Here is a 24,385-nt window from a genome sequence, read left to right as displayed (position 1 = left end):
CCAATAGTCAGGTATCAACATATTTCCACACTGTTGGTCTGCTAACATCACACAAAGATGATTTTAGAGCATCATTGATCATACATAAGAATGAAACAGGGCCAACTAAGGTACCCTGTGGCACTCCCCAGTTAAACAAATCCAGTCAGAGTAAACACCTATGTATTTCACTCTTTGCCTCCTGTCGGTGTAATATTAAAACTGGTTTATCTAAACAATTGTCATTTGAAAGCCTCGCTAAACAGTGAGCATATAAAACGCACAATTACTCGCCAATAATTATTGCTTGAGTGCAATAAAAATCCATGGGAAATTCTTAAGCCCGGCTCATACTTCCTGCGAATGCGAAGGTGAAGCAAATCTTGACGTCACAAATTCGCAACGAATTCTTCTCAGCAGTTCAACTCTGCTCAACTCACTTGCAAATATCGCTGGGAAAGGAAGGTTGTGACGTCAATTCACGTCAAATTCGCAGGAAGTATGAACCGGGCTTTAGACATTCATGTTATTGAGTGAAATGCCCTGCCTAAAGGCAGTAGAAACTATAGGTACATGTAATTACTAAAAATAATTGTCAGCAAAAAAATTTACTTGGAAACGGGCAATGGAGAGCTGTTGATAGTATAAAACATTGTGAGAAACGGCTCCCTCTGAAATAACGTAGTTTTCGAGAAAGAAGTAATTTTTCCAGGAATTTGATTTTGAGACCTCAGAATTAGATTATGAAGTCCCGAAATCAAGCATCTGAAAGCATACAAGTTCGTGTGACAAGGGTGTTTTTTCTTCCATTATTATCTCGCAACTTTGACGACCAATTGAGCTCAAATTCTCACAGGTTTGTTATGTTGTGCATATGTTGAGATACACCAAGTGAGAAGACTGGTCTTTGACAATTACCAATTGTGTCCAGTGTCTTTAAGCAACGTTTTCTAGTAAAGTCAGGACCAAGGGACGCAACTTTGGAAGTCATCAGTCCGTGGTGAAACCGTTGCTAAATCTTTCCAGTCAAATATGCCAATTTTGTATAACATTTGTACATCTTCATTGAGATTTGGTTAGTCAACTGTTATCCAAGATTGTTAAAACAAACAACTGTTTAATATTGTGATTTGGTAATAAATGTTGATTGAATTGAATTGAATTGAATTGCTTTCTTTAATATTCATGAATGTGCACTGTTTTTATGGTCTATAAAGGCCCGGTCACACAGGCCCCAATAACGAGAACTAAATCAATAATGTTAACAATGCACGCCCTCGTTTGGTTGAATGAGGGTGGGCGTATTCTGCGTGGAGCAATTCCACCAATAGAATGCGTTCTCTTTGCGTGTTATCGTTTATTTTATCGCTGGAGTGTGCCTAGTCCCAGAAGTAAAGCTTTTTTGCACACACTGAAGAAAAAAAATGCTTTCATGAAAACAACATGTCCAATGATTCATTAATATATTCACTATTATAAAAAAATGAAAAAGAGTTAACTAACATTATACATTGCAGTCAGTTAGTAACACTAACTTGTTTATATTGATGTTAACACATCAGCTGTAGGACACAGTGCTACTGTTATTCGAGTTGGCACTCCTGGTACTCTGCAACTCAAACAACTCTCCTTCCAACGCATACTCTGCATACACCGGTTGCCTGTTAACTGGTGACCGAGGTGTAGCCCTTATTACATTGGGTGGGCGTGTACCATGTCCAGTACGCATCTGCCAATTGGCGCGCTCCTTAAATGGCGTCGTGTCTGAGTACTTCTGCTTGTATAACGACTGAGCCGTTTTGCCGCGATTGTAGACGATACATCCGACGAGTACTGTGACGATGACAAGAATGACTGAGGCAAGGACAACGACTGCGATAAGCCATGTATCCATCACAGCTGCTGAACCATCGGAGGTGTTGGAATCACTATTAGAAGCACTATCACTCTTACCTACAACGTCAAAGTTATAACAATCACTGTATTAATTCAACTTCTTTGCTTTATTCTGGGTCCAGTTTCATAGAGTTGTGTAACGGCAGATTTTGTGCTTACTGTATGATTTCCATTTCATCGTGCTGCTAACCGTTAGCACACGAAAAGGCATGCTAACCTTGCAAACAATTAAATGACGCCACAATGCCAATGGTGAATGCGCAAGATGGTTAACCTGTGAAATACCTAAACTTTGCAACAGTAAGCACAAAAATGTGCTTACCGTTAAGCAGCGCTATAAAATTTGGCGATGGTGCTTTGTATGCATTTCTCTTCTGAAGTATAGCAACAACATCCTTGCTTAACAAGAAAATGCAATGAAAATAATGTGTAAATTTATTGTTTTTGTTTACTTTTTAACTGTAATGCTACAAACTAAGTGTCAACCTGTGAACAAAAGAGGTCTACATAATATAGGGACTTGAAACACTATGTGGACTTACATACGCCCACAAAGTGTTTTTTACAGTGTTAAAGAATAGGGTTTTCTTTTAGTGTAACTGAAACACAGAGGTGGCACTCTAAATCTTCTGCATATATTTCAATATTCTGGACAAAGAATCCTTTCAGTAATTCATATAAACTGGTTGATTAGGTAAATTATTTGTACCTTTTGTTAATTCCTTGGATTAAGAAGCCTAGATTTTACTTACTATTCTCACAGTTAGTTCCAGTGTATGTGCTGGAACACAGACAGCGATATGCTCCTACTTGATTAATGCAGAGCCCAGCATTCAGACATGGATTGCTACCACACTCATCTAAATCTGATAAAATACATCAAATAATATACACACCAATCAGTTTAAAGTTTTATTCAAAACGAGTATAAATGAGAAAACAGTAAAACAATATCAATTCTCGATATCGAGAATTACGGATTTATTTTAAACACAAGTCATGACACGGCGAAACGTGCAGAAATGAGGGTGGGTTTTCCCGTTATTTTCTCCCGACTCCGATGACCGATTGAGCCTAAATTTTCACAGGTTTGTTATTTGATATAGAAGTTGTGATACACGAAGTGTGGGCCTTGGACAATACTGTTTACCGGAAGGGTCCAATGGCTTTAAACACATCGGTGTAAAGGTAACACAAAATTAGATTACCTTTATATACATTTAAATCATTAAAAATATTTTCATTTTACAGAGCACTAGAAATATTACGGGGAATTAATTTCTGTACATACCTATTTCACATCTGCTTCCCACAAAGCCCTTGAAGCAAAGACAAACATGGCTGCCGTCACTCTGTTGGTTGCATGTACCTCCATTATAACATGTCTCTAATGTACAGTCAGCTACAATCAGAACAAAAACAAAGCAAGTATGAAAAACAGTATTGCATAAAAGTTGTGTTTGATAAATAATGGTTGCAATAAGCCTGTTATACTCCCTGCAAATGGAATACCATTCAAATATCGGAAGAGTTCCCCGTATTCAACTCCTGTGAAAACAGAGCTGTGATGTCAAAATGCGTATCACATTTGCATTCGCAGGAATGAACCTGACTTAAGTCAACAAATTGGAACTTCTTGAAGGATCAAAGGATTATACTGTGGTCTTAAGACAAGTGGTAATATATTTTGGTGATTGTTAAAACAAAGGGGAGCAACTTTTGACTCAACAAACTTGTTCCAAATGTCTGAGTATTTTCCTTTTTATTCCAATCTAACAGCTAACAATGTAACTTGGAATTTTTACAGTCATAGACTATGTTAAACAGAAACATTTGAAGAAACAGAATGGCGTGAACGTAAAACTTTGTATGGTTGGGACTTGCACAGTCTACTGAAATGATTGATTATTTTACCAATGTCGCAGTTGGTTCCAGTCCAGCCAGAAACACATGTGCAGCCAAATGAAGATCCATCGGTACTCTCATGACAAACTGCATTAGGAACACAGGGAGTACGGGAACAGGGACCAGCTAAAACAAAAAAATGGAAAAACAACAACTTTTTGAGCACATTGATCAAAATAGATGGACGCATCAAAATCAAGGAAGAGATTAAAGATTTTTCAGAAGTACCTAAATGGGTGGACAATACCCACCATTATGCCCCACCCACAATCTTAGCGTTTTTTAAAAGCCATTATACACTTTCGGAACAGAAAAAAAATTAAAAGTTCACAGATTTACAAATAACTTACAGTGTTTACAGAAGGTAATGGTGAAAGACTTCTCTTGAAATATTATTCCATGAAATGCTTTACTTTTTGAGAAAACATTAAAACAATTATCAATTCTCGACCACGAGAATTACGGATTTGAGTAAACACATGTCATGACACGGCGAAACGTGCGGAAACAAAGGTGGGTTTTCCCGTTATTTTCTCCCGACTCCGATGACCGATTTCACAGGTTTGTTATTTTATATATATGTTGTGATACACCAAGTGTGGGCCTTTGGACAATACTGTTTACCGAAAGTGTCCAATGGCTTTAATACTCATATATACATAATGATAGTGCTGGGTAATATTGATCTTTACATAACCTCATGTATAGAATCCTCTAATCTGATTGGTTAAAAATGGAGTCATGGAAATAGCTATGCCCCCTTTTTCTATGAAGATGATCGACGTCATAGTGACTATGCCCGGGGCATAGTCAATGGGAGACTTTCTGGGACGATAGAGGGCAGCAGACTTACCGGGTAAATCCATTGTTCTCAGAATTATGTGCATGTTCAGAACTACGTAAACAATGGAAACTTACCCGGTATGTCTGCTGCCACCTAGCGTTGGAAAGTCTCCTATTGACTATTCCCGCCCTGAAAATAACGTAACTATGATATGTATAATGTATGGCCGACTGGCGTTCCGTGTGACGGAGCGACCTTTTTTCGCAAACGACCTTTCACCGTAGTCAGTGTTGTTGATTAGAAGAATCTTTATTCGGTATATAAAAGAAATATTGACTGCTTAATTATCGGGGAACAGCTGAAACTATAGGCCCTAGGTGATGTCAAAACCATGGTTATGCCCGCAGCTTCGCTTCGGCCATAGTCATGGTTTTGACATCACCTTGGGCCTATAATTTTAACTGTGCCCCTCATAGCAGTCAATATTTCCATATACACTGTAATATAATAAAACAAGTGGCTTCGTATATGGCGCTCAAATCCGTCACTCAGTGATGCTCTTGGCGCTTCACCATTCAGTATGAGAACTGTTCCTTTGCACTATGTAATGGTTTACAAGGTGCTACATGGTGCAATATGCAGCCAATCAAACCAGGAGCACTGGGGCGAACCTCTTCTCTTTGCGATAAGTGCACTGCAGCCGACTTCACGAAACGCTAGGATTAATTCTAACTCGAATTAGGACGAGGTACCCGTCCTAACTTAGGACGGGTTCAACGCGTCCTACGCCTTTGGATACGGAATTTAAATCATCCTAAGTCCTAAGATTAATCCAAAGTAAGGACGAGTTTGGTGAAATCGACGGCTGGGTTCTCTTACACGCAGTCCACGATTTAGGGACCTACTCCTTTACGTCCCATCTGAAGGACGCAGCAGTAATTGTTAAGTGTCTTACTAAAGGACACAAGTGTCAACACGACCGGGACGCAAACTCACACTATGCTGAACAGAAACACCAGCGCTTAAGTCCGGTGCTCTTAACAGTTCAGCTATGACACACCTTCTCGCAAAGCGAAGGGGTTGGCCCCAGCGTTCCTGGTTTGATTGGCAGCATATTGCGCCACAGCACCTTGTAAACTATTACATGGTGCTAAGGATTAGGTCTCATAATTCAAACGTAGTCCCACATACAATACCTTGCAGGAGCGTCATTGAGTGACGGATATGCGCGCTATATAAGAAGCCACTATAATTATTATTATTATATCGATCATCAATCTTTGAGGCGTATTGGAGTATTACTATTTACCTGTCCTACAGCGAGGTCCATAGTACCCAAGCAGACACTTGCATGAGTAACTAGAACCAACTTTAGTGCAGAGACCACCATTATAGCATGGATCTGGTGTACAAGGATCTGTCAAAATCAAGTGAACAAAACATAATTAGGAATAACACTAGCGACTTTGCTTTTAATTTTAACTTAATAATGACTATTATCAAGATGAAAAATTTGACTTCGCCCGGTACCTATATATGTGTTCACCATGCAAGTGAAAATAACCAAACATGGGATGAGTAAAAATTCAAATGTTTTTTCCTCATAGCTCAATTGGTAGAGCATCTGCCCGGAGTGTCAGGGGTCTTGGGTTCAAATCCCAATGCGGACCATTTGATTTTTTTCTCTCATGTTTGCTTATTATCAAGAGAGCAAACTTTTAATCATCCTAACAGAGCGTTCTAAAAAAGCCTGGTAGAACTCAATGGCAGTATAGCCATATACATGTAGCCAAATATCTGTCTCTTGATTGTGTCCAAAACTCCATACTTGTATCATCAAAGGCACAATTACCCCAAATAATTCCTCGATCTACTCCTCCCAGAATGTTAGCAGTCACTCTATCATTCAACACCACACAGTTGTGTGGTATTGCATTGCATGTAGTATTCAACTCTCAGTGCAACTACATGTATACGAAGGTTCAGAAAGTATACACATTTAAAGGCAGTGGACACCTTTGGTCATTTATTGTCAAGGACCAGTATCCTCACTTGGTGTACATATTTCCCAGTTTGGGCTAACTTGGTCACCGAAAAGAAAACGTGCAAGACAACAATGAAAGAAAAAGCACCCTTGTTGCACTCGTGTGTGTGCTTTCAGATGCATAATAAAAGGCTTTAGGCCTGAGTGAGAAATTCCCTCTTAATCAAAAACTACGTTACTCCAGAGGGAGCCGTTTCTCATTATGTTTTCATTATCAACAGCTCCCCATTGCTCGTTATCAAGTAAGTTTTCTATGCTATTTTTTTTTTAGTAATCAGCAATAGCATCTGTAATATATCAACACTAGAGGGCACTATTCCCACAACCCTCGTTGCCAAGTCATGAGTTACTCTGATGAATAAGCATGTATCTGGAAGTTACTCTGTGAAGATATCCACTCATTTCATGGTGGCAGCGGTGGGATTCAAGCTTGTCAAAACATTCAAAATTTCCTGAAAACGCACATACCTTGTCCGCCTCCAATCTCAACCAGCATGACTTCAAACCCTCCTAAAGACACAATCTCATCCGTTGCAAACTTGATGGTCATCCTCTGCCCGTCAACTTCCACATCGCTAGGAATCTGACTGCCAGAGTGAATCATGACCCGGTTAGCCGTAGCCGTTGTGAATCCATCAAAAACACTCAGGATATCATTAGGAGCCTGGGTGGTGAAGGTGTGGAAGTGGGCTCTGATGCTAGTATTGGTGGCTGATGAGATGGACCAGGTACATACTAAGTTATCGGGATAGTTAGCAGGGTGGTTGGGAGAGGCAATGTTTAAGGTACCACTTGATGGGATGATCTTGGCTCCTCCACACTCGGTTACTGCAACAACAAATGTATTACACAAAAATGAGTACAAATAGGACAGTTAGAGAGATTACACATATGTTACTGACGACATCACACATTTACAAAAGAAACCTTTTAAGGTTTCTAAAACTGCTAAGCTGCTGCTGCTTAAGGCAGTGGCCGGACACTATTGGTAATTACTCAAAATAATTATAGCATAAACCTTACTTGGTAACCAGCAGTGGAGAGCTGTTGGTAGTATAAAACACTGTGAGAAACGGCTACCTCTGAAGTAACGTAGTTTTCGAAAAAGAAGTAATTTTCCACGAATTTGATGATCTCACAACTTCGACGACCAATTGAGCTCAAATTTTCACAGGTTTGTTATTTTATGCATATGTTGAGATACACCAAGTGAGATGACTGGTTTTTGACAATTACCAATAGTGTCCAGTGTCTTTAAAGATGCTATGTCAGATTTTTGCTTAAATGTAAGCACAACAATGCATGTACAATTTCTGCTTATAAGAAGGAAACGGTAACCAGCCAAAATAACACACTGTTTGTGAACGGTACCCAGCAATTATGCTAAGCAGAGGATGTTTTCAGAAGCTAGCCCTGATTCAGAGTTCAAGTTGACGTCCATACATACCTAGTTCACAGTGAGTTCCACTGTTAGTCGGCAGACAGCGGCACACATATTCAAACATTTGTTGCTGGCAAGTTCCACCATTTTGGCACGGGTTGCTTCCACATAGGTCTTCAATAATGGCTGGAAAAGAAGAACATTTCTGTATCACTTAATGTTTGCATCAAAGATCTGAAATCTATTGACTTACAATGCAGTACTAGAATTCAAAATAAAAATAAACAACAATTTGAACAATATAGTCACTGGGATCATTTCTTACACCAATTTGATTGTAAGACCTTCATGAAAAAAATTAAACTTTAGAACCTAAATCAAAGACCAATTGCATTGATTAGATTTTGTTTTCTGTTCTACCAAAAAAAAACCTTAACCTGTGTAAACACGCTGGCAAACAAAATAAATACTTTAAGTACCATTCATTTCTGTCAAATCACCCAAATTTTATTTATTTTATACTTTCCACTAAAAATGCCTGTCATATTCGTTTTTGGTTTGTTTGAAAAAATGTACACAGTTTGTTAAACAGTAAATTAAGTACTTTATTGTGACATTTTGGTTGATTAAAAGTAGGTCAAATATCGAGTTCGCTTGAGGGGGCTGTGGCTATTTTAGTCAAAGTGGTTTGTGGCCCTGATGGTCTCTTAAGAGTTATTTTAGGATCGAGACAGGGAAGGAGCTAAACCTGATGACCAAACACAAAGAGTGATGACACTTGAAACCTGGAGATCATTAACTTGATGATGGGACAAAATTGCTGACGACTCACAATAAACAAACATCAGAGAAATATGTAGGAAATGAAACTATAAAGTATTATGGACAAGAGAGAGAGGTGGGGGAAGGGCTGTGAAGTGTTTCATTCTATTGCGTTTATTTTACACCAAAATCATAACAAAAGGCTGAAATGAATGGGCAAGGAAGATAAATTAAATGAATATCAAAAACCGAATAACATTTTTAAACTGAAAATGTTCACTTCAATGAAATAAACATGGCCTAAACATAAACTTAGTGTAATTTGTAAGATAATGGCTTTGTCTCTGTGTCATTTTGTCCTGTGTCCATGTTACCACACCGTGGTTGTACCATGGTTTTACTAAATGTCCGTTTGTCCTTTTAGGTTAGGGAACAAAGACATCTCTCTTAACCGTGTACCTACATGTTGTCATTAATTTGCTGATTATTCTTGATTATTATAAATAAAGTACATCAATTACAATGTCATTTATCTGAAAAAAAACACCATCAGAATTCCAAAATAAAAAAATGAATGAATGAATGAGTGAATGATTCACTGTGAACTTTATATATCATACCTCATAATACTACTTTTGTAATTTTGACATAATTGTGCAAAACTGCATTGAATGACAGCATCAAAATAAATGTTACTGAATAAATAGCCAAATAATTTAGTGTTATCATTTTACGGACTAGTCCGAACTGAAGCGACAGTCTTACCTTGTTCACATAGAAGGCCAGTGTAGTGATCAGGGCATATACACTCATATCCATCACCAAGATTGTTACATTGTCCATCATTCAAGCATGGGCTGCTACCACACACAGACTGATCCGCTAAATAACAACAAAACATATCAGTTAAAATGTCATTCATCTGCCCAATTGAGTTCAAATTTTCACAGGTTGGTTATTTTATGCATAATGTGTATGTTGGGATACACCAAGCGAGAACCTGAGCCACTTTTCGCAGAGCTGCTAAGCAAAACAAATTGCTTAGCATGAAATTTCTTCCTTGATAAAAACAGGATTACCAACCAAATTTCCATTAGCTGCATGTTGCTTTCTGACTAGTATTCAGCTGTTGCTTGCTTGTCCTGTAAATCATGTGGAAATTTGGTTGGCATTCCTGTTTTTATCAAGGGAGAAATTTCATGCTAGGAAAATGTTTGTGCTTAGCAGCTCTATGAGATTGGGCCCTGGTCTTTGACAATTACCAAAGGTATCCTGTGCCTTTAAGGGTGGGGTAGTAGCTAATTTCTCTATTCTACCATAGTGGTTTGGCTGTGCAACACGTGGGGTATAGTTCAGGGGGTTTGAGGTTCAAACCCGTCTCAGATCCCTGATTCGGTGAGATACCTACCTATTTGACATGTCTTTCCACTCCATTCCTCAGGGCATAAACATTCAAAGTTCTTGATGGGTGAGCCTATTGACTGAGAACGACAAATGCCTCCATTCTGACAAATACTGCTGTCACATGGGTCAATCTCAGCTGTGGAAAGAGAGGGCAATATCAATGATACATGTAGGTCCATATCAATGACAAGTCAATATAAATGACAGGTCAATATCGATGAAAGGTCATTATCAGCTACAGGTCAAAATCAATGACAGGTCAGTATAAATGACAGGTCAATATCAATGAAAGGTCATTATCAGTTACAGGTCAATATCAATGACAGGTCAATATCAATGACAGGTCAATATCGATGAATCCAAAATCAAAGTCTTATATACAGGTCCATGACAGGTCCATGAAAGGTCAATGTAGCTCTGTAGTTTGTGGAAATGTGTTAGGAAATAAATGTGAGTTAAATTTCCAGAATGATAGGTCAATACCAATGATAGGTCAATAGAATCCAGATAGGTATGAATCAATATTATTTAATCCAACCTACCTGTTTGGCATTGTAGACCCAGCCATCCATCTTGACAGTCACATGTATATCCATTAATGTTTCCAGCCTCAGTCACTAAACAAACACCTCTATCATTACATGGACTGGGCTCACATACTACCACTGCAAAAAACACAAGATAAGACACAAAAAAAATTGAATATTGAAATCAAGAAATCCCCCCTTCTTCTCTCCCAGAAATGTTTATAAGGAAGTCAGAGTTGTTGTTAAGGGTATCAAGCTTTCGGAGCGCCACGGCAGCTCGGGGCTGTATACTCTCTAATGGGAGCTGAGAAAGATTAAAGGAATGCTTATTGGCCCAATGACCAGGGGACTAATGTAAAGCGCATTGATACGGTTTATTGTGAAATGCGCTATATAAGAATTTTTTGTTATTATTATCAAGGATTACATTTCGCATTATAATAAGGAGTCACACTCTTTTAATCCCATTCATAAGCATCCTTTTTGTTAAAAAGCATAAAAATAAAGGAGAAACAGTAATTTAACGTTTCTTTTTGTTTATTATTATTATTATTATTATTATTATTATTATTATTTATTCGACCAATACAAGGTACAACAAACAAGTTACAATAGCACAAGACAGAACATTAACGGGAAAAAAAAAAACAATTATAAAAAAGCAAGAAGTAAGGAAAATAAATACAGAATTAAATAAAGGAATAAGTAAGGTTAAATTAAATTAACTTTAAATAAATTATTTGAAAAAGAAATTGTTCAATTCATGTGTTCATCTGTCCTTGTTGTCCCTTGTCTTTGTCTTTGTTTGTCCTAGGTTCATATTACCGTACATTGGTTGAACCATACTTAATGTTTGTCAGTCCATTGGTTAGGGTACAAAAGCTTTGCGCTTCACCTTATACCCCAATGTTGTCTTGATTCAATGGTTTAATTATTGTTATTTTTGTTACCTTTTAGGATGTTTTTTCTTAAATATTGCATTTGTATTATTGTATTCTATACCACATGTTCTAGATTTCTCTCAACTTAGGTTTACATTTTAATTTGTGTTGTTGTTATTGTATATTAATTAATGCTATTGTTTGTATTTTAGCGCCATGAGCACTTCTGTGGCTTTATAAGTTTTCATTATTATTATTATTTTATGTTGCTTATTACTGAACCATTGTGTACCCCATACTATATTGCTTTTGTTATTCCAACATAAATGTGCGTTATTGTTTTATTGTATTATTGCAATTATTATATTATTGTATTGTGACAACGTTGAAAATAAATGTTACTGAACTGAACTGAATTCCTGTCCTCAGGCTATATTGCCGAGGGCCAAACTGAGCTCGAAGTTCAACACTTGTGCCATTACGTACTGATAGATTTTACATTGATTTGGTATATTGGTATATTTTATTCACATTATCACATTGTGACCCGAAGGCCAAATTGCATGATAATTTACAATATAAAAACAACACAAATCATTGAAAAAAGGAACAAATTAAAAAGCTGCTCACAAGGAATATAAAGGCCCTATTTAGATAACTGGTAAAAAGTAAGCACGGACAGTTTTATTAATAATCAAAAAGCGAGTAATAATCTAGCACAGATTAGAGGTGGTGGCACTAATTAAAAAAAAAAAAAAAAAAAGTTATTAAAAGCTGTTCACAGAGCAAAATATTCTACTTGTTCAGCAAGCTGATGAAATAGGGTATTGGGCTGTTTTTGAATCGTGATGTCCTGGTGCGTAAGTGTGAATAATGATGTGCATTACGCAGGTTGCGGGCGTGAGACTCCCGTCTGGTAGGAGGGAGAAGATCATATGTACGTTCTGACTTGGCAAGTCCTTCGGCCAAGCTGAGACAATGTTTCACCCTCCTATCAGCAAGAGACTCAAGCCCGCAAAGCTGCATAGCATCCGCATACGAAGTATAGCGCTGTGCCAAAATTGTTCTGCATGCACGTTTTTGCAGGTGCTCCAGAGTCTTCTCCTGGGCAGCAGTAATTGAGGAAGACCAAGTAACATCCGCATATTCAACAGCAGGCCTCACATAACTTTTATAAATTGTTATGAGTTCAACATCATTAAATCCAAACCTCTTAAGCAGTCGGAGCATATACAGTTTTTGATTGGCTTTCTTAGAAATTTCATTGATATTTTTATCCCATCGTAGGTCATTCTGTAGCCAGACTCCTAGGACCTTTGCCTCAGATACAAAGTTCAGAGGGACTCCCGCAATGCTCAACTCGGCATGTGGTGGGGGTTTAGTTTTGAAACATGTTTGGATGGCTTGACACTTGGTGTTGGTCCATTCAGTAAATTCATCAAGAACTACTTGCAGCCCACTAGGCTGGAAGCAGGAACGATTTTCAGCAAATGTCAAGTCATCCACATATTTCCAGCACTTAATCTTTTCACCCAAATCATGAGCAGCGTCATTAATAACAACCTGGAAACCAATGGGGCCGAGTTTAGTTCCTTGCGGGAGAGCTCCACTGAGAACCTTGTACTCTGAGAGTGCTTGGTTGTATCGTACACATTGGGCGCGGTTGCTGACAAAGTCACACAACCAAGGGACGATGGATCTACGGACTCCCAAGCGGATAAATTTTTCAATGAGGATGGTATGATCAATCATATCGAACGCCTTGGAAAAATCCGTCAGAACCACCGTCCCAATGTTGTCAACCTTGTCGGCACTTTGATGGAGTGAATGAAGGAGACTAACTAAATAATGGGAGGTCGAAATGCCTTTGACATTGCCAAATTGCTGTGGGTCAATTTTGTCTTGAATATCATCCAAAACCCAGTTTGTTACAAAACCCTCCCCAATCTTTGCAAAGCAGTCAGTCAAAGAAACTGGCCTGAGTTTATCAGCTGTAGGGGGGTTCGTTTTTGGTATTGGCACTACTATGGCCTTTTTCCATTGCTTAGGCACCACACCCTCTTTGTACGAGCAATTCAACACATCAGTTAAAGGTGAACTCAACTCATAGGCAAATTCTTTAACAAGCTTGGGAGAAATTCCATCGGGACCAGTTGCTTTGTTGGATTTGACTTTTTTGAGCTCAGTGTACACTTCCCAAGGATAGAGTGATGGTGGAGGTTCCATGGCTGGTAAGTAGGCCTCCAGAACATTAAGATCCAGTGGGGGGATATGAGAAGAAACCTTCACAAACTGATCATTAATTGTATTGGCAATGGTCACATGATCATCATCACTCACTCCCTGGACAGGTATTCTGAGGACAGCTTTAGTGTTTCCAGACATTGTTTTTATCTGCTGGTGCCACTTCCTTGGATTGGTTTCTTGTAGAATTCGGACTCTGTTAGCGTAGAAGTGAACTTTAGCCTTCTTGATCTCTCTACGTACCTCATTGCGTAGTTTATTGTACACCTCGACTCTCCCCGATCCGAACGCAACCTGTCTCTTTTTTACAAGTGATTGAACTTTCTGAGACATCCATGGTTTACTACTGCTTTGGGTTATTATTGTCTGCATGGGAAAGAATCTATCAACTGCACCATGGAGAGACTCGTATAGTGCGTCTGCCTTACGCTGGGTATTTTCAGCTTTGAGAACATTAGACCAGTCTTGTTCTTGGATCCACCTACCAAACTCTCTCAATTCTGTATCTTTCATGGGACGAAATGTCCTTTTGCTGCCCTGATTTTTTATAACATGCACTTTGGGTCTCCACAGGATACACACATGATCACTCTTTCCCAATGCTGACAAGGGAACTGGGTCTCTATAGTGAACATTGAAATTGGTCATGATAAGATCTAATGTAGCAAGTGCACGAGTGGGAAATTTAACCAACTGTTTTAGATTACAATGCTTGAGAATGTTGTTTACGGGCATTCTGTTGAAGTCCCCCATAATAGCAAAGCCTATGTCCGGATATTTAGTGTGGAGAAGGTCCATGGATTCCAATAGATGTTGTGTGAGAAGATCTTGGAGGGATGAATCTGGTGGAATATAGACGCCACATACAGCGATGATCGATGTATCTCTGGGTAGCCTCTTAGGTTGTAATAGAGACCACACACACTCCAGCTCGTTGGGGACTGAGATTTCTGGAATCCCACTTGCAGTGATTAGTGACTTGACATAAACTGCAACTCCTCCACCTTTTGCATGACTACGAGACTTTGAAAAAATCTCATAGCCGTCAATGGAGAGCATATAGTCAGGCATATCAGGTCGAAACCAAGATTCAGTTATCACTCCCACATCTACAGATTCTTGATGTAAAAGCAGTTCAAAGTCATCAAATTTGTTCACAAGAGATTGAGCGTTGCAAAGCACGAATGTAGGAAAATCTCTCTTTGGATGTTCTTGAACTGATGTTAAAGTGTTGGTTTTAATCTCAGTAAGATTTGACAAAGTTACTCCTCTTCTAATGATCGTGGGGTTCTGTAAGTGAGGTCTATAAGCCTCCACAACTTGTATCTTCCTGTACAGGTTCTTACCTCCACGACATCCCCTCTTATTTCTTTTTCGGCACGCCAATAAATCAATGAGTGTACTTTGTAGATGGGTGTCCGGTTGGAACAAGCAGTTGTTACTGTTCAAGCTCTTAAGAAAGCTATTGGAGTACGTATATCTGTTAATTGTAGGCATGTCTCTTGAAAGAGAGACATAAAAAAACTTCACAGTATCAAATCTCACAGTTAATTAGTTTAGTAACGCTCACAGTAGTGTGAATATGGCATTCAGAGAGCTGACGAATGACATAGCACCGGCTATAGCATGCAGTCAGTGCCAGCGTCCTCAAAACAGTCCAGCACCAGATGAACAAGCAAGGTGGAGGTGTCGGCACCAGACTAAAAACTCCTATCAAATACTGGTTAGAGGCAGTCTAGTGTCACTCCTCTAAATGTGAAAACAATGTTCTGCAAAGACCACCGCAAAACTGTGGTAAAAACTCACTTTTAATACAAAGTCAACGAAAAATACTGGTGTGCAGGTGATCACGAGTACTCACATACTATAAAGTTCACATATTTGAGACAAACACCAACTCACAAGCAGCAAAACTGAGACAATCTATCGAAAAACAGCAGAGCAGTAAAAACATCATGATGCAGCCTCACGAAGGGCGCCCTCAATGACGAAGGGCGCCCTCTGTATGTACTGATTGTGTTACACATGATTAGCGCCTACACAAGCTTGCGTGTCAATACACATTTGGCTATGAACACTGAATGAGCTATAGCCAACCAGTTAAACAGCTCCAGCTATTAATTTTGTGGTTTTTTACCCATACACCGATGGGTTAGCACTGTATACTCAGTACAGGTCAATACTCCAGCTATGTTCTCATCAGCCGTTTTTTTTTTCTTCTTCATTTTTGGCCCCGTGTGATTTTTAGCTGTGTGTGAAAACACTTTGAGAATTACATGGGCTGCTCGTACAGAATATATTGCATGATATTTTGCTTCAGAAATAAACAAGCAGGAGTGGAAAAAACAGTCACAAACACAAAATATGCTGTTTTGGCTGTTTACCTCTTACCAGCTAAACTGTTTGATGCTTAGCTAATTTCTTACGCTTAGTGAAATTGAGATTAAGTGACTGTAGTTAACTTACCCTCATCACAGAGTGGACCTGTGTAGTGTGGCTGACAGTTACATGAAAACCCAGCACCATGGGCTTCACAGATGGCTCCATGTAGACAGAAGTTAGGAATGCAAGGATCTCGCACTAAAAAAAGAACATCACACTTATCAACGTTTATCATAGGAAAAACAAATTTATGGTTTACACATTGACAAGTACCACTGGTGTGTAATCGAGAACTATTATTAAAGCTATACAATCCCAGCCATATCTTGTTATCACTGTATGAGGACCACCAGTGCTACATAAAAAGCTACTATTATATTATCATTATTATTTTATGAACTTACCAGTTTGACAGGTATCCCCTACGTATCCAGGACGACATTGACAGACATAACCAGTAGTGAAGACAGGTAAGCAGGTTGCACCATTCATACAGGGTGAGCTATCACATGGTAGAATAGCTGCAATAAATAACATGGAATAAACTGTTATTCATAAATACCTCAGACAGTTTCGCTATTCCTATTGGTGGAGAATAATTGATAATGACCAGCTGGAGCTGTTTATAACCGGTTGTTTTCGGATACGTTTAGATGCATACTACTACGCGCATGAATGCATATCCGAAAACTGTCTCAGTCATAAAAATGCACCACACATGGGAATAAAAGAGTAGTGACTCGTTCTTAAACTGCCTTTTAAAACCATGCAGGGTCAAGGCCATGCGTTGAAGGGCCATGCCTTAAAGGCCCGAGCTGGACGCACGGCCACAACCCTGCCGGTTTTTTAAATGGCAGTTAAAGAACTTGTCGCTTCCCTTTTATTCCCTTAATATATGCCAGTCATTGACAGACATACATGTCACTAATAGTGAAGATAAGAATTTTGCACCATTCATATAGGGTGAGCTACATGTATCACTTTTAAACTTTGCTGAATCACAGAAAAAGAGAGTCCCAAAAAGCGTGTTTTTCCAACGGAAAAATTACCTAAAACCTAGGTTCTTAACTCAGTTTTCTTAGATACACAAACAAACTTCAGCTATATTAATTTTGGTTTTTACCAATACAACGATGTGTGTTACATGTATAGCACTAGTACTTTCCGGAGTCTGTGACAGGCATTATACTCAGGTAGGATTCGAACCCACAACCCTTGCAATTCTAGAGCAGTGTCTCTACCAAGGTTGCCCGGTAGCTAGAGGCAGTTCGAATCCTATGTTTTGGCAGCGGGTACCGCAACAATAGATGGGGTGTTTTTTTCACAGAAATCGAGTATACAGTGCTAACACACATCGGTGTATGGATAAAAACCAAAATTAATATTCATTATTCCGGATGAAAATTTAACATCTATTATATAAACTCCAGCTAGAGTGACAGAGCAAACAAGTGACTTACAAATCTCACAGTGGGTTCCAACATAGCCATCAGCACACGTGCATGTATAAACATTAGGTTGAGAAATCACACAACTTCCTCCAAACTGACATGGATTACTTGAACATATATCACTCGCTGTTAGAATGGAATACACAAAGATTAGAGAAAACTCGCAAACATAGTACAGAAATTATTCAATCAATACTGTGCAAAGAAAAGTAGAAAAATATGAAGAAACAGTTTTAATTATTGAAGTTTAAAAATGACTACACAAAGCCTTAAAAAAGTAACATTTAGTTAAGTTTATTTGATATTTCAAAAGTCTAGATTTCAAATTGGGGGGAGGGGGGCACCCAGTGAGCACGGGGATCAATTAAGGAGGGGGGTGGGGGGGGGGGTGGGCGCTTAGTTAAGCCAATGAAGACAGATGTCTAAGTTTATTTTAAATTGGAGCTTCTTGCCGCTATACATGTATATGAGAATCACATTGATGAAATCAATGCAATTATATGATTTCAGAAATTCTCCTCTGTAGAGACAAACATCTTAAAAATGTAAAAAACACTTTAGCCTAATTCGGTGGTAACATGCAAGTTGAAGTATCAGTGACCAGCAGCCGATTTCTCAAAACGTTAGGAGTAATCCTATCTCGAGTTAGTTCTATATGAAGATGGGTTCAAAGCCTCCTAACATCTTAGGATTTGGAATTTAACTCGTCCTAAATCCTAAGATAATCCCAAGTTAGGAAGAGTTTTGTGAAATCGACAGCAAACAAACTTAAATGTGATCACAGCAACCGGTATGCAATCAAGAGTCACACACATTAAATATAGAAACATACCTCGTTGGCATAGGTCACCAGTCCAGTCTGGTGTACATTGACATCTTAGATCGGACCCATCCAATACACACAGTCCACCATTCAGACATGGGTTCTCATCACATGGAGCTGTAGTACAATCAATTAATCCAAGTTTAAAATCCCATGTATAGTTAGTCACAAACCAAACGGCAATCTATACACTGTCACTGTATCAACAGTAATCATTTAAGGCACGGGACACTATTGGTCCTTTCCCAATAGTAATTGTTAGCATAAAATTTACTTGATATTCCAAGCAATCGATATTGATAGTATAATACGTACATTGTGAAAACGGCTCCCTATTAAGTTTTTGAGAAAGAGGTAATATCTTACTCAAATAATAAAAGGTCTGAAATCACATAAACTTTGTGCAACAAGGGTGTTTTTTCTTTCATTCTGGCTCAAAATTTTCACAGGTTTCGCAGGTGTTTGTAATTTTATACATATGTTGAGCAACACAACAGGGGCCAATTTCATAGAGCTGCTTAAGCAAATTGTTTTTGCTTAAGCACGAAAATAGCTCGCTTATTTTTCACATGTTACTGGCAAAAATGAATGCCATATACATTGCTTGTGACTGGTGTTTAGCTGTTGTTAACTTAGCATAACAATTAAGTTGAGTCTTGGCCGGTAATCTGATTTTACTAAGCAAGGATTTTTTTTACTTAAGCAACATTTTGTGCTTAAGCAGCTCTATGAAATTGGACCCTGGTCTTTGACAATAACCAAAGGTGTCCAGTGGCTTTAGGTTAACTTCTAAGAGAGACCATCGCTTCACAACCAGAATTATTAAATGAAATGAATATTATACACATAATGAATGTTTATGAGTGCAATGGTGCGAATATGTTCATGAGTTGAAAGATGGAATGTTCTATTCAACGAGGCGGAGCCGAGTTGAATGGAACATTCCAGCTTTCAACGAATGAACATATTCGCACCATTGCACGAATGAAAAACATTCATTATTTGTTTATATAACATCCAAGTAGAACCTTGTAATTTTGATTGAAAGATACAACTTTCAAAACAAACAATTTCAACTGTAGAAGCCGAATGCTAGTAATTTTACTATGCCTTCTTGCAGAACACCTGCTGCGTTACCAAAGACACGCGCACGCAGTGATGTTTTTACTCAGCTTTTTCGTTCCATCCGAAAAGTACCATTGCACGCTGCCAGCGTGCAATGGTACTTTTCGGATGGAACGAAAAAGCACGGTGAGTGACTCAGCGTGCAATGGTACTTTTATTTGCTATCACGTGACGGACAATCCTCCAATCAAATGGCAAGGATCTGCTTGGGTGTTATATAAATAGAGATAATGTATACTTACAGACTTCACAGTTGAGACCTGACCAACCTACTGAACAGTAACACTGATACGATGTAAAGCCATTATCACAAGTACCACCAACACCACACGGATTACTCAAGCACGGATTCAATTCTGCATCAAGAACAAATACATCAATCTTAGTCTGCTTTTGGTTAATCAAACTTGTTTAACGACACTGGACACTATTGGTAATTTTTCAAAGACCAGTCTTCTCACTCAGTGTATCTCAACATATATATGCATAAAATGACAAACCTGTGAAAATTTGAGCTCAATTGGTCGTCGAAGTTGCGAGATAATAATGAAAGAAAAAACACCCTTGTCTAATTCTGGGGCTCAAAATCGAATTCGTGGAAAATTCCTTTTTTCTTGAAAACTATGTTACTTACAAGGTAGCCTCTTCACGGGGTTTATTCTATCAACAACTCCCCATTACTTATTACCAAGTAAGTTTTTATGCTAATCATTATTTTGAGTAAATACCAATAGTGTCCACTGACTTAAAAGGCACTGGACACTATTGGTATTTACTCAAAATAATTTTTGACATAAAAACTTACTTGGTAACGAGCAATGGAGAGCTGTTGATAGATTAAAACATTGTGATAAATGGCTCCCTCTGAATTGGTTTCTGAGATAGAAGTAATTTCTCACTCAAACAAGAAAGGACTTTAGGCCTGAAGCCCTTTTTTAGGCATCTGTGAAAGCACACAACTTTGTGCAGCAAGGGTGCTTTTTCTTTCATTATTTTCTCGCAACTTCGATGACCAATTGTGTCCAAGTGAGAATACATGTCAAGTGCCTTTAAACCAATACAAGGAGACAGAAATGTAAAACAAAGAAACAAATGGAAAGCTAGTTTGTTACTTCAGAAAATAATTCACTGATCAACCGCTCTACTAAACAAACACCCAACTCCCCTACAATAAACCAAACACAAACAAAACCAAACAAGTTTTTACAATTTGTATACAACTCAATGGGAAAAAAACATAAAATAAAACAAAGAATGTTGCCTGGTCAAATGCTGTTGCTAAAACCCTGTCAATTTCAATTCAATTCAATTCAATAGACATTTATTTCCACAAAACATTTTCACAATATTATAGTAATACATACAGGTATATATAAATGACAGAAAAAAAATAAACTGGCGGAAAATGCGTGGAGGCAAGGCCCAAGATAAGCCAGGTAGCTTGTAGCGGCTTGTCTTTACATAAACTAAAGGTACATGCTTAGGACATGTTCATATCCCATCTCAAACAAAATTGACTATAGCAGGACAACACCAAACAAATACTAAATATTTCAGCACGAAAGCTTAAGGCTGCAGAAGAGATTTTAAAATCCTTCTTTAGAAAACTTTGACTAAATCGATTATAGAAACGAAAATTTTAGAAAACTGTGCACGGATTTTAATTTGAACCTACCAATTTCGCAGTATGTGCCAACATACTGTGAGCTTAAACACTGGCATTGGAATCCACTGTCGGACTGGGCTATACAGGCTGCACCATTCAGACATGGACGACTAACACAACCATTTGCTGGAAAGAGAAATAAAACAACTTCAAAATAAACAATAGCACTACAAAAAACTGCTAAGAAACAAATACAATAGCTTCAATCATTAAACAACGTGATTACAGAAAACTGCTTAGAGAAGAATTAATAAATAAAATAAATGTAAAAACTATTACACTGTACTTTGGCTGGTTACCAACTTCTGCTAAGCATCCATATTTGTCTGTTAATTTTTGGTTTGCGGTAACACCACGTGTGTATCTACTTGCTATGTAGATTTTGTTCTTTTGAGAACTTCTCTTGCTTTATATTCTACTACCACAGAGTAGATTTTTCGGAATTCAGGAAATCTTCTCAGTTCGAAAAAGAACTGTCCTCCTTTTAACTTCTACCTGGGCGGAAGGTAGAAAAGATAGGAACTACTCCTTTTGCCTCAGAGGATCAAGAGGACTTTTCGTTATTTTAAAACTTCACTACCGCGGAGTGAGTTCTAATTGGTCTCAATGTTTTAACTAGCTTGCTCTAGTCATCGTCATGAGACTGTATATTTGTCTGATAAGAAAATGCTTTACGGAATTGGGTCCAACATGATGAAATGCTTTTAAAAAAAGGTATGCGTTTGGTAATTACTCGAAACAAATATTAACTTAACAACTGACTTGGTAACGAGCATTGGAGAGCTGTTGATAGTATAAAACATCGTGGGAAACGACTCCCTCTGAAGTAGCATAGATTTTGAGAAAGAGGTAATTTCTCACTAAAATAATAAAAGACTTCTAGCTAGAAGTCTTTTGTTCCTATCTGAAAGCACACAAATTCGTCCAACAAGGGTGGTTTTTACTTTCATCATTGTCTCGCAGCTCCGGCGACCAATTGAGCTCAAATTTTCACAGGCTTGTTATGTTATGCTTATGATGGGATACACCAAGTGAGGACACTGGTCTTTGACCATTACCAAACGTGTACCTTCCCTTTAAACAAAATAAAGAAGTGTTACCTGTTTCACAGAAGATGCCAGTGTAGCCCCCTTGGCAAGAACAGGTGAGTTGAGTAGAGGAACTGGACTGGCAAATACCTCCATTTAAGCATGGATTACCACCACAAGGATCCGTCACTGTCAAAAGAAATAAAGTAAAAATCAGCATCTTCATTTATATACAAATAATGTCATTTCACAAACATAAAACGGGTAGTGTTTTATTGAGCAATATCAGTCTTTTGAAAAATTATGGTTTGAAAGGCAGTGGACACTATTGGTAATTACTCAAAATAACTATTAGCATAAAACCTTACTTGGTGACAAGTCATGGGGAGAGGTGGATAGTATAAAACATTGTGAGAAACGGCCCCCTCTGAAGTCACTAGTTTTCGAGAAAGAAGTAATTTTCCAAGAATTTGATTTCAAGACCTCAAGTTTAGAACTTGAGGTCTCGAAATCAAGCATCTGAAAGCAAACAACTTGGTGTGACAAGGGATGTTTTTCTTGTTACTTTCATTATTATCTCGCAACTTGGACAACCAATTGAGCTGAAATTTTCACACCAAGTGACACACCAAGTGAGAAGACTGGTCTTTGACAATTACCACTTGTGTCCAGTGTCTTTAAAACAAAAATACCAATAGTGTCCACTGTCTTTAAAGGGTTTGATAGAGTCCTTTTGTAGATCAAGGTTTTCGCCATGACACAAATTCCTACTCACTGTGAATGAAAATGTAAAAAAGTTTACCTGTAGAGGTTTCAGCCTCATTAGTCATCAAGTTTTTGAGAGAAAAAAGTGAAAATCACAGAGCAATGTTTCCAGGAGCGTCTCATAAATCCATTGTACATGCTAAATTAATTTTCGTCTCACCGAGACAAACAATAATTTTGTAAAATTGTTTTACTCATTTCTCACAAACTACAGCACCTCAGCAAGTAATATTTGAAGCGAGGCGATCTTTATCTTCAAACCGTACATTTGATGTAAATCTGTGGACGTTTGTGTTTTGTTTCAGAAGTACCATAACCCTTTAATCTAACTCAGGTTTATTACATGTATGCTAGTCTGAACACAAAGTTTGGTGCTCAGTAACACTGATAACTAAGGCCTAAAGATGGATGGTTGTAACACCAGGATGCTGCGTATGGCCCTTACGATCCCCTGGCAGGACCATATGAGAAACTCCAACCTGTATGCTGGCTGGCCAAAGGCTACAGAGAAGATCCGTGAACGCCGCCTCAAGCTCGCTGGGCACTGTGTCCGCCACTCGGAGCTTGCCGCTTGCCCAACCATCCTCTGGGAGCCCACACAAGGCAAGGCCTCTCGTGGGAGAAGATGTCTCTCCTTCGTAGACACCCTGAAACGAGACACTGGCTTGGCCCACACAAGGCAAGGCCTCTCGTGGGAGAAGATGTCTCTCCTTCGTAGACACCCTGAAACGAGACACTGGCTTGGCCAGCACTGAGGAGCTACGTTCCTGCATGCTGGATCGAAACATCTGGGACAAATCACTGGGCAGCCTCGAGCTTCCACAAGGCGCTTGACTTGATGATGATGAAGGCCTAAAGCCAAGGTAAGAAGAATAATGGAAGCACGTACCTATTTCACAGTTGACACCTGTGTAGCCACCCGCACATGCACAAACATATCCCGTGCCTTGTTTGTAGCATACTCCTCCATATTGACATGGTCCACTTAGGCATACATCCACAGGGATTACATCTTAAGAGAAGAGGACAATTATAAAGCTCAACAAGTCTATAATTCAGTTTGATTTACATTAGTTGCTGTTGAATACTAATGGTACACAGCCATAATCAAAATAATAATAATAGTAATAATAATAGACCGTTTTTATGTAGCGCAAAGAGTGTCTGGAACTTTCCAAAATACTTACAAGTTTGACAGTTGTTTCCGTCAAAATTCTCTGCACAGTCACATATATAACCAGAACCTTGCTGGAAACAGGCTCCTCCATTTAAACAAGGGGTGGAATCACAAGCATTGTCAGGTACTGGAGCTATCAAATAAATCAAATCGTTGGAATT

The 24,385-nt window shown here is 38.5% G+C and overlaps 1 protein-coding gene across 1 annotated transcript in view; it reads right to left on the bottom strand.

Moving 5' to 3' along the window:
* Window positions 1-868: 868 nt before the first annotated feature.
* The window catches only part of LOC117304325 (neurogenic locus notch homolog protein 2-like), a 111,786-nt gene continuing 88,269 nt past the window's right edge, over window positions 869-24,385 (bottom strand). Inside the window, exons 49-67 of the mRNA XM_033788707.1 lie at window positions 24,235-24,357; window positions 23,937-24,059; window positions 22,355-22,471; window positions 21,264-21,380; window positions 19,831-19,944; window positions 18,473-18,580; window positions 17,650-17,766; window positions 16,594-16,710; window positions 16,274-16,387; window positions 10,698-10,820; window positions 10,160-10,291; window positions 9,517-9,633; window positions 8,056-8,175; window positions 7,077-7,436; window positions 5,874-5,981; window positions 3,790-3,906; window positions 3,167-3,277; window positions 2,628-2,741; window positions 869-1,932 (exon numbers count right to left, since the gene is read on the bottom strand). Coding sequence (XP_033644598.1) covers window positions 1,538-1,932; window positions 2,628-2,741; window positions 3,167-3,277; window positions 3,790-3,906; window positions 5,874-5,981; window positions 7,077-7,436; window positions 8,056-8,175; window positions 9,517-9,633; window positions 10,160-10,291; window positions 10,698-10,820; window positions 16,274-16,387; window positions 16,594-16,710; window positions 17,650-17,766; window positions 18,473-18,580; window positions 19,831-19,944; window positions 21,264-21,380; window positions 22,355-22,471; window positions 23,937-24,059; window positions 24,235-24,357 — 2,747 coding nt within the window. The 3' untranslated portion in view covers window positions 869-1,537. The remainder of the gene's footprint in view (window positions 1,933-2,627; window positions 2,742-3,166; window positions 3,278-3,789; window positions 3,907-5,873; window positions 5,982-7,076; window positions 7,437-8,055; window positions 8,176-9,516; window positions 9,634-10,159; window positions 10,292-10,697; window positions 10,821-16,273; window positions 16,388-16,593; window positions 16,711-17,649; window positions 17,767-18,472; window positions 18,581-19,830; window positions 19,945-21,263; window positions 21,381-22,354; window positions 22,472-23,936; window positions 24,060-24,234; window positions 24,358-24,385) is intronic.

Source organism: Asterias rubens, chromosome 21 (genome assembly GCF_902459465.1).
Source record: "Asterias rubens chromosome 21, eAstRub1.3, whole genome shotgun sequence".
Lineage (NCBI taxonomy): Eukaryota > Metazoa > Echinodermata > Asteroidea > Forcipulatida > Asteriidae > Asterias > Asterias rubens.
The sequence above is the reverse complement of the archived record's forward strand: the minus strand, read 5'-3'. Positions and strand labels throughout refer to the sequence as shown.